The 11,183-nt window shown below is 43.3% G+C and overlaps 1 protein-coding gene across 1 annotated transcript; it reads right to left on the bottom strand.

Moving 5' to 3' along the window:
• Positions 1–3,641: 3,641 nt before the first annotated feature.
• On the bottom strand, positions 3,642–9,409 carry IDNK (IDNK gluconokinase). The gene is made up of 5 exons (XM_082075059.1): positions 9,277–9,409; positions 9,087–9,117; positions 8,592–8,678; positions 6,995–7,038; positions 3,642–4,770 (listed from the first exon to the last, which is right to left on the bottom strand). The coding sequence occupies exons 1-5, from the start codon at positions 9,315–9,317 to the stop codon at positions 4,410–4,412; spliced, it is 564 nt and encodes a 187-aa protein (XP_081931185.1). The 5' UTR covers positions 9,318–9,409; the 3' UTR covers positions 3,642–4,409.
• Between the last annotated feature and the right edge of the window lie 1,774 nt (positions 9,410–11,183).

The raw sequence follows: 11,183 nt of genomic DNA, 5'->3' as shown, positions 1-11,183 counted from the left end.
CCCATTTTCAGTCAAACCAGCACAGCTATATTCACAATTAAGATTTATTAGGATCTTCAGCGTAACTGATTTGACTTGACTTCATCGCGTGTCTTATTGGGACCTTGCTTAAAAAAAAAATAAGACCCCATATCATTTGGAAGGCAGGTCCTTTGACGAGTACAGTCTGTAACATCCAAAAGGGCTACTGTCAAATGATAGGGTGAGGTGAAGAAGGGAGTAATTTTTACCAAGCTTTACCAAGACACTAAAACAATGCGTCTAACTAGCATGAACACTTTCTTTAGACAACATTCAGTTCGCCTATGCAAGTATTTCAGTTGCACGTTACAAACTAAGGGATGCTATGTTTGAAGTCAAATTTTATTGGAATTCAGCAAGAGATGAAGTTTGACTTAAGTTCTAGAATGAGCCCTTAAGCCGAGTTTCCTTCTTGAAGTAAAATTAGTATTAATTAGTAACTATTGTCAACGAATAGCAACACTTGCTGACTTTTTTGTAATTTGTAGTTAAAACAGTGAGCCATCCTTTGCATGGGAGGAATTACTGTGTTTTCCAACAAAACTATAAGTAGAAAAAGGTTTATAGGTGGGGTAGACTTTTTATTACACCTTTAACAATAAGAGAGATCACATTTGTTGGTTTTATAGCTTATTACAATGTTCCTGTTCATCCCCTGTACTCCTTGCCCCTTCTCCTGTTTCAAATTCTCTCTTCAGAAGTATCATCTGCCTCTTCTTTCATAAGCAACAATGTAGTTCACTCAGAAAATTGCTGACTTGCATTTGAAAACTGCTGCTTGCATGTTGGCCCAGAAGAAAGGCACGTGGGCCTGAAGCGTTCTCTATTTTCCTGCTTTCTTTTCCCTGCGCTGGATGGAGAGATGTCATAGTATTGTCTGCAAAACTGCCTTGCCTGATCATCAAACTACTCCTAGAGAAAGCAACTGTTGCAAAAAGAGCTAAAAGTCATGGTAGTGTCAACTGGCAGGTGCTGTTTAAAAGATGTAAAATATGTGCATTCAAATCGAATGCTGCTACAGTACTACTGGGAAAGTGACCGGAAGATAACTGGTTTCGTAAAGGATGTGGTCTAATTCTCATCGTGGTTCAGTGCCTACGTGATAAAATAACCACCTTGGTTAAGAGCTGAGCTGGCAGGTCTGTTCTTTTGCCTGTGCAGCTTAAGACGACTCTGTTCTTCCTGTTTTTATTATATGAATGGATACTGCTATTGGGATCTAACATTTTTACTTCATCATTATAGCATTGCAAAATGCTTACGCTGTAGTAGGTACAGTATTTATGCAGCATGTTACAAACTGCTTAGCACACATTCCTGAGGAAGTGTAGTGCGTGTACCTTCCATAGATAACCTGTCTCATGGCAGAGAAAGGAAAAGCAATTTCTCACTCCAGATGCTTCCTCCGTAGTCCCTGCTACCTTTGATAAATGTATTTCAAAATACAGACAGAAAACTTGCATCCAGATAACCTGCCCAAACAACTGGAATTGCAGCTACCCTGAATGTAACATCCCTGATACAGTGTTGAACTCGTGAGGGAGGGGAAAAGAAAGAAAAAGTAAACAAAATGTTGTAGAATTGGTTTTGTTACAAGATTGTGTTTGGGTAAGTGAGTGTGAAACTTAGGTACAGTGTTTGTCCTGCAATCTTTTCCTTCCACCGTACACACGCACAGGACCATCAAAATCAGAGACCAGTTGCATGTGGTTAGCATTTGGATGACTGACATTCTTTCAGTTTGTGATGCACAGGATAGAAATGAATAGAAGCAGTGCTTTGTTGTCTTTCAGAACAGGTGACAGACTACTTAACTGATTGACAACCTTCCACGGAGTATCTGGAACTGTCTCAAATTGTGGAGCTGAGGTCCACAGGCAGCACTGTGAAATGCAAGTTCAATATTCTTTTTAAGCAATTTGTGCATTCCTGCAGCTGCATGTGAGCAGGCCAGCAGAAACCAAGCAGGCTTTCCCTTGCTCTTGCAAGCCCCTGAGGATTTAGCATTTCAGAGTTCAGAGATGTGGCACTGTGGCAAAATTTAAGAAACAGTAAATTTCAACAGCTCTGTCCAGCTAAGTACACAAGCCTGGTTCTGTGCTGGGGAAAACACTTTTTTGTCCTGTCAGTGTAATTTGAACTGTGGAAGCACTTTGTTTTGCTTTAAGTAAAAGCAAAAGGCAAATATATTAAAAGGAAGGAAATATTCCTGTTGCAGCACTAAAGTGAAGAAGCATGAACTACCTGTAAGAACATACTATTTTGTTCAGAGAAGACTTCCAAAACACAATGTGCTTACATAGACTGACTTAAAGAGAATGGTTTGAAAGTGTTGAGTACAATTTTCTGCTAGTGCCAGCCACTTTGTGAGTGTGTTATAAATGCTGAAAACTAGAGTCTAGCCTTTTCAGCACTTGCACTTGAAAATGTTGCCCAATTATTATTTTTTTTTATTTGAAGGTCTGATTGTATCTGTTATAGGATGCATCTGCGTTCCCGTCAGTGTACACTGTCCTGATCTGGTTTTATTGTATCTGAAGAAAGTGAGCATAAATCTGTATTTAATAATTGGCTATATTAGAAAAGCTCTTTGTAAAATGGTGTGTTGGGAATACGAAGACTTCAGTAGAAGCAGAGGTACCACAAGAGGGTGCCGTTTCCTTGAGTTTCAGAGGTGCTAAACTTTTTCAGTTCTGGCGAGTCACTTGTGCTAAAGAGATGCGAGTCTCTAAAATTGGAGCATATAAAGAATCAGCCAGATGTGACCATCTCTTGCATTTAACTTTGTCTCTGAGTCTTCAGCTCACACCTTGGCTTTTGGAATAAGCAGGCTCTGAACTAAAGAGAGTTTTTTTCTGGGGCTGCTGTTGTGTACAGCAGCAAACTACAACTGGTAACTGCCTGGTGTTCTTCTGGGTCATGAACAAACAGGGAAAGACCACTTCTGCCTGAGCGTGTTCATGTCTACAATCCAAACCTGTTTCTACAAATGCCCGCTCTCAGTCAGATAATGCCCATTTATTGCACTGATCTAAGCACAGTAGTTTGTCTAGTAAACCACAAATCCCTTACACAAAATGAGAACCAAGACAAACATTTTTTCAACTAGTTATCCAGCTAAAAATTACAGAAAGATGCTGTGAAACATGAGTTCTGCTTCTAAAGGTGTTCATCCATCATCATAGAAATAAAAACACTAAAACAAACACTAAAAATAATTCATGTGCAACAGCACATGGGGATGATGCCATTCAGAAGTGACTCAAATCTTTTTTAAAGAAACTGTCTGCAGTTTTCATTAAGTTAAGCTAAAAAGGCACGTCTTGTGTAACACGGCATAAGGAACTTTTTTAAAAACGCTTTGGAAACTAAAATATTTTTTAATGTTAAATTGTGTGAGTTAGGTAACTGATCGGATATTGGGAATTTTCTTACCAGAAAAAAAGTTGTGGAAAATGTGCATTAGGAACAGCTTGATCTAAGCTTTACAGCAGTTGTATTGATACCTACCCATAGCATATACTGGACTGGGCGCTGGCTGAGGGGGAAGACTAAAGCACATGAGAAAAGAGAAGGAGGAGAAGGTCCAGCTGTGAAAGAGTAAGTTTTTCTGAAAGAAAGGAACACCCATCTGTCTGGTGTCTGTCTTGGGTCACTGGTTGACTCACTCTCCATGGCACTTCTTCAATGGGTATGCTTTGTATGTGAAATATGCAAGTTCAGAGCCAACCTGATACCACTTGCACTTTATTTCTAAAGCTTTCCATACAATTATATTTTGTATATTACGTCACCACCACTACATTTTTTTCTTACATTTTTCAGTGCAATACATACAAGTTCACAAAAGCTCTCATGGAGTCACCAGTGCCCTGGTGAGGTTTAGTAAGGGCACAAACACAGAAGCTACAACTTGTTGAAAATCTGGCAGTGAGACAGTGGCAGAGTCAGGCATGGAACTTCATCATGCATGTTCCTGCCTCTTATACTTCTAGAAAAATAAATATATTTTCTCTAACAAAGCTGTAAATTATTTCATCATTTACTAGCCCATCATCTATCTTTGACAGAGTAAAAATTAAAATTAAGAACTTAATGTGTGACCATTGGAAGGATTTTCAAAAGCAGGCTCTTCCTAGAATGAGAGTTTTAATCTCATACGGTGAAAGGTTTAAAAAGTTATCAGTTTTCAAAAATTTAATCTTATATGTCTCTTACATGGCCATGATAAAAATACTAACACTAGTAAACCAGCTCTTAACATTCCAATCTGTTTCATTATGGGGGTGAGGGGGAAAGTTGGTTTAATGATCAATTTAATAATATAAAAATGCTGTTTCATACCCTTGATATCCTTAAGGGAATTTCTCTATGTGTAATTCCAAAACTTACTGCAAAAAAGCCTCACCCTGAGAAATGGCACGCTTGATCTCCAGCACTATTTCAGGGAGAGATTTTTCTAGACTCACAGTAATAAAGCTTTCTGGTGCACTAGGAGGCTCCAGAGTATCAAACTGAGACTTGAGAAGCTCAGGTGGCATAAAATGTCCTCTCCTCTTCTCCAGGCGGTCAGCAATGATGTCCATAGGCCCATCCAAATGAACAAAGAGGATCTTCAGTGCTGCGTTTTCTCCTGGTTGCTGTGACTGGTTGGTTTCAATTGCAGATGCTCCACTAACCAATACCTGCCTATACATCTTCTTCAGTGCAGAACAGGCCAGAATTGCATCTTGTCTAGATGAGTCTTCTCTATCAAAAATAAATTAAAAAAAAATAATTTAAAGGAACCCCAACCACATCCAGATGTGACATAACACAACAACTTGTTAGTTCTGCTGAACAAGGGAGACAAGCCCGGGACCCTTGCACAGGACAGCCGTGGGAGCAGTGGCATTTTTTTCAACATCTTGACAGGATTTTGAAACCAAATTTCCAATGCAGGTAAAGATGTGATTTGAAAGTGAGGCCAGGCTAGCCAGCCTCCTGGTAAAATCTGTCTTGGGGACCTTCTTTATTAGCCTCTGTCCTTCCCTAAATAAAATTCAAGTCTAGCACAAGGAGTGTCATGATGTCTTCCTTAATCGCTGACAACAGCAGCAACTGAATGTCCATAAAAACTCCCATCAATTGTCTATAAAATTGATATACTAATCTGTCTAGAGAGTAAGTAGCTGGTGAATAGTACGGAGGTCTGTTCCTAAACACATATTCAGGTATACTTCCAACATCTCTTTTCACTGTCTCAAATGCAACTGTAATGTTAAATTTTATGTAACTCATAAACTCATTGGCAGCACTGCATATATGCCCACTTCAAGTTAAACAAGGAATTGGTTGCAGGTAAATTCATGCCTTGTACATGTATTTTTTACCAGCAAGGTTTCTTAAAATGAAGCAAGCATAAAACTGTGGGTGTGTCTGTTCCACTAAAAAGCAAATCCATAATCAGTTGTCTCAGTGAAGAGTGACTGAAATGTCTGTCTGAGAAAATACATTCTGTAAACAAAATTAGGAATAAACCTATTTAAAAATCAGGCTATGTTCATCAGATTTTGGTTCACATGGAAATAAGAACTTATGATACCTACTATTATCACTTGAGTAAGCCAATCCTAGTGCAACTACTTAAAACTTCTAGTAATTAAATATTAGCATTAGGCTCTTTTAAAGCATACTTGATTTTGCAGAGTATCTGGAGCTGGGCAGTGGCCTTGGGCTACCATGTAACATAAAGCAATGGATCCAGCATAACAATCCAGACACAGTTCTCAGTGAATTAACCCGCGTTCCAATGAGGTATGCTCACCTCACCTGCACAGGCAAGTAACAGCCACCACGTAAAGCCAGGCTCAGCAGTCCCTGCTCTCCCAGCCTTTCCTCATGTGGGAGATGCTCTGGTCCCTTCATCATCTACATTACCCACCGTTGGATGCTCTCCAGTATGTCCGTATCTCTCTCATAATGAGGAGCCCAGAGATGGACACAGCACTCCAGGGGTGGCCTCACCTGTGCTGAGGAGATGGGAAGGAGCACCTCCCTTGACCTGCTGGCAACACTTTGTCTAATGCAGTCCAGGATACCGCTGGCCTGCTTTGCCAGAAGAGCACATTGCTGGCTCACGTTCAACTTGGTTGCCCACCACGCCCCCCGCCAGCTCCTTTTCTAAAAACCTGCTTTCCAGCTGGGTGCCTCCCAGTGCCTGTACTGGTGCCTGGGGTTGTTCCTCCCCAGGGGCAGGACTTGGCACTTCTTCTTAAACTACCCGAGATTCCTGTCAGCTCATTTCTACAGCCTGTCAAGGTCCCTCTGGATCAGCCACACCTCCCAGTTTTGTGTCATCAACAAACTTGCTGAGGATACACTCTCTACCCCATCGTGCAGATCATTAATGAAGATGTTAAGCACGAGTGGACCCAGTACTGACCACTAGGGTACATGGAGAGTTCTGGGCCTCCAGCTACACTTTGTGCCACTGATCACCATGCTCCGGCCCTGGCCATTCAGCCACTTTTCAGCCCACCTCACTGCCTGCTCATCAACCCCATACTTCCATCAACTTCTCTATGAGGATCCTATGGGAGATGGCATCCAGCAAACCTGACACCACGTCTTACTCAGACTAATAATAATTTACAAAATGTTGTCCTACTGTCATTATCAGTGTATTTTGTGGTTATATCCTTGGCAAGTAGCCAATGTCAGGTTTATTACTGAATTGGATCCTTGAAATTATTTTTACGTAGACAGTAGGAAAACAATTATAATTGGCAACAATTTTCCCAACACTATTATTCAGGGATTATCTCACCCTTAGCAATTATTATGACACCTCAGATTAGTGAAAATGGAACAGTTATACTACATGTGGAATGTTTTTATACTACTACATATATTTCTGCTTCAGAATGCAAATACTTTTGCCAGGTATTTTTTATCTTTAGCCCACACTCCTTAAAGGTAGATGTTCTCTTACCTCCGTAGTATATCATGCAATGCACAAAGCCAGGGAATCCTGTCCTAAAAAGAAAACAAGCTAGTTCAAAATAGTTTCTGAAACTGATCTGAAAAAACTTCTTCTAACATCTAGAGCATTTGACTAGAGATGGAAACTAGCATTAAATTTTACAGCAAGTTGTTTTTCTCTAGATCTGCTACCCCTGCCTGAAGACTAATGAGAAGTGCTAGGCATATTACCAATAACAAGTTTTTAGTAAAATAGCACTTTATATATTACAGATACCTAGAAGTATCCAGTAAAAGTAAAATGTGTTTACGTGTTGCATGCACCTTGTAAACCTCTGAAGGACAGTCAGCTTCTCTCTTGCTTCTGTCATACAACTCAAATGTACTGAATTGTTATTTCTTTTTCCTTATGTCTTGGCATACACACACAGTGCTTTCGATCAAAGTGTGGTTTTTCAGGAACAGACAGATCTAAATTAAGTTATTCAAAATAATTATGTCATTTTTATGTCAGTAGCAATCACAAATAAATCTAGTCATAGCCACAATTTTGGGACAACTTTGCTCAGTAGTTAGGCAAACACAATGTAAGGGACTTCTCATTATAATAATAAGCTTCTCATTATAATAATATTTTACATTTTAAGCTCCCACGAACTTTTCTCATACCTTTTGAGCACTAAAAAACTGCTCCCATTTCATCTTTCAGTGCTGTTAGTGTTGTGTAAGCATAACAAATGACAACATGGACAAATAAATGCAACTTTTTGTTGTTGTTATTGTCATCGTAGAATAACTTCCCACTGGCATTCAAGAACACTCTCACAATTTTGCATGTCTGGGGTTTCAGAAGAGATGCTTCACTCTTGCTGGGCACCACACATCAATGGTTCAGTCATTCAACTGTGCAGTGCTACTTTAGGCGACGTACAGGCTTATATGAACTTCTAACCGACACTGAAAGATTAAAGTTTTTAGCAAGAATGTAGAATATTTTTTCAGTCTACAGAGAGTGATTTGAAGAACTCCCTAGTTCAGCTTTACATTTCTAGAGATTACTCAGAAAAAGTTCAGTAGGTGTCAACTTGTAACTTTTCTAATTTACTCAAGCCTCTAAATTTGTAAGTATTGTAACACTAAACTTGATAATTTTAGCTGTTTAGGCTGAAGAACAGTCTGAAGGAAAGGAAGCACATGTTAAGTAGGAGTGTATAAAACAGAAGATTGTGGAGTAATCATCGCAGTAACTGGAAGTGATAAAATGTACTTCAGTAGAGACATTTGTCTGTCTTCATGCATTTAGCTCCAAGCAGCAGCATGTAATCTAAAGCTGCAATTCTGTGCATTGATGTAGAGGGAGAGATTTCTGACAAACCCTGAATCAGCACCAAACCCCTTGTGAGCTACCAAGCACACTTCAAGAAACTATTTTTTTAATTCAGAATCCTTTGTGACACAAAAAGCCACCTTCCCTAACCTATAAATCCCTAATCTATACATTCAGCCTATGTTTACAGCCTGCCTAGGCTACATAAAGCACACGCTGTGCCAGAGGTTACAAAGGAAAACGTGTTGATGACTGTTCTTTTAGGGTTTAGACAAGGTACCTCATCATTTAGTGGTATCCCTTCTGCCATCTTCTTTTTGTTCTCAGGAGAATGATAATCGTCTGCATCATAGAACTTCCATCCCAGCTACAGGAAAAAAAAAAAAAAAAGTTATGGATCATTCAGCCAAACCAGGTGAGCTAATGAGGATCCCAAAGTTTACAAAGATAACAGCTAAGAAATTACAGGCCTCTTACACCATAATATGATCACCACTTGTGTCATGACGATTAGCAGAAGTTACAGAGTCAGCAGCAGCTGACGCACCGCAGCACTAAGTTCAAGTCGGTGCTGGTGACAGACGCACAAACCCCGTTCGGCGACGGGCAGGCTGCCAGCCGAGCTCCAGCGGTGCAAAGGCCGGCTGCCTGCCTGCCCCCTGCCTGCCCGTCCTCCTGCCCGCCTCCCCTCCCGCCTGCCCGCTGCAGGTTGCCCGGTGCTGCGCAGGGGAGGCGGGCGGAGCAGCGCGATCGGCCGCGGCACCGCCGTACGCACCTTGGCTGCCAGCCGCGACCCGACCGTGGTCCTGCAGGGAAGCACAAAGGGTCGGTTACAGCCCCCCTGCCTACGCCCCGTACAGACGGGCTCCAGCAACGCCGAGCCGCGACCCCCCCGCCCCGGGAAGCCACCGGAGCCCCCGCGCTGCTCCGCTCCGCTCCGCCCCGCCCCGCCGCCCCCTACCTACTTCCCGGAGCCGCTCACGCCCATCACCACCACCAGCACCATGGCCGGCCCAGCCGCCGCGCCGCTCTGCCCGACCCCTGCGCTCCCGCCGTCTCCGCCCGGCCCTGTGCGCGGTGAGGCGGGACGGGTCCCGCGGCCACCACGGCCCGCCCTCGACCGTGGGAGGCGTGTGCGGGCCCGCCCAAGGGACCGGGGCGCCGGCGGCCGTGGCGGGGAGAGCCGGGCCCGGCCTGGGGAGACCGTGGTGGGGCCACGGCGCGGTGGCGAAAGCGGCTACTCCTGCCCCGCCGCCGCTGCCCCCCGTGGCTCTCCGGCGGCCTTCTCCCCCGCTCCGGGACCCCGGGACACGCGTGTCGTGCTCCCCGCGCTCTTTCTTTGCAGTTGCTCACGGTGCTGAAGTTACCTGATCCTCACCCTTTTTGTCTGTAGCTTTTCTGCCTGGTCGGGCGTTTCTTTCCCAGGCTGTTTGCAGGCCCGGTAACACACACGAATGAATAGAAATGATTTCCGCCATGCGTGTTACAGCGTACATTAATGCCTGTCGGACACTTGTTTTACCCTTTGCTCATAAATGTCTGCCTTTAAAATTTCATTAACCCAGTAGCCATGCCGCGACTAACTGTGTTTTATGTTTTGGTTTTGGGGTTTTTTGTGTGTTGTGTTGTTGTTGTTTTTTTAAAAAAAAGGATCAATCAAGTCATGTTTTTAAATCCTGCAAATGCTCTTAGACACCAAGTGTTTCTCCCGTCAGCGTGCGTGTCTATCTGACCCTGCGAGGATTTTCCCTGTTCGAGGATGAAACGCGGCGGTGCTGCCCACCAGCGCCCGTGAGGCTGCTCTGCGCAGGGAGGGGCCGTCGCGGTGCCGGGATAGTCTCTGTGCTTTTTGTACAGACGTTTGTTTTGAAATATAACCAAGCAAATCCGTGGCTTTGTGTTGTGTGTTTTCTTTGTTTTCAGCTTCCTCTCTTAAAATCCTCCTTTGTGGGATCATATCGTGTCCTAGGTGGAAAAATTGCTGTGTGCCACTGACAGAGGGAACTGCTGCACGGTGGTAGCTGGGAATGACAGAAATCCCTGCAAGCACCAAAGACTCAGGTGACAGTCTCTTCATGGGAAAGGTTGCAGTCTCTTTAGTTTGGAGAAGAGGAGATTGAGGGGAAACCTCATTAATGTTTATAAATAGATAAAGGATGAGTGTCACGAGGATGGAGCCAGGCTCTTCTCGGTGACAACCAATGGTAAGACAAGGGGCAATGGGTATAAGATGGAACACAGAAGGTTCCATTTAAATTTGAGAAGAAAATTCTTCATGGTGAGGGTGACAGAACACTGGAACAGGCTGCCTGGCGGAGTTGTGGAGTCTCCTACTCTGGAGACATTCAAAACCTGCCAGGACACATTCCTGTGTAACCTCATCTAGGTGTTCCTGCTCCGGCAGGGGATTGGACTAGATGATCTTTTGAGGTCCCTTCCAATCCCTGACATTCTGTGATTCTGTGAAGCGGAGCAGTGTGGGTTTTTTTTGTTTTTGCAAGTGTTGTCTGTGTCTCGGATGGAGGGCTCTGGAGTGATGCTGGCTTTCTTCCACTCTTTAGGTCTTTCTCCTGCTCTCCAAGGCCATTCAAAGACAATGGAGAGCAGTTTAGCAATAACATCTGCCAATTCTCTCAGCATTCTTGGGTGCATCCCATGGGGGCCCATGGATTTGTGGATGTCCAGTTTGCCTAAACAATCTGTAACCTGATCCTCCTCAACCAAGGGAAAGTCTTCCTTTCACAAGACTTTCTCTCTTACCTCCAGTGGCCTGATGCTAGGGCCTTGGCGAGGGAAGAGGTATCCATGAAAAAAGGGCAATGCTCATTGGACACCAGGAATGATTATATTGTGTTGAACATTCCACTGTAGC

The sequence above is a fragment of the Streptopelia decaocto genome (assembly GCF_964273445.1).
Source record: "Streptopelia decaocto genome assembly, chromosome: Z".
Taxonomy (NCBI): Eukaryota; Metazoa; Chordata; class Aves; order Columbiformes; family Columbidae; genus Streptopelia; species Streptopelia decaocto.
This window is presented reverse-complemented; position numbering and strand designations above follow the sequence as displayed.

Bases quoted from the DNA above. Each gene is read 5' to 3' on its own strand.
- IDNK (XM_082075059.1), bottom strand. From the start codon at position 9,317: ATGGTGCTGGTGGTGGTGATGGGCGTGAGCGGCTCCGGGAA. The intron at 7,039-8,591 runs GTACCTTGTCTA...TTTTCTTTTTAG, and splicing joins GGATACCACTAAATGATGAG to GACAGGATTCCCTGGCTTTG. The intron at 4,771-6,994 runs GTAAGAGAACAT...TATTTTTGATAG, and splicing joins TTGCATGATATACTACGGAG to AGAAGACTCATCTAGACAAG.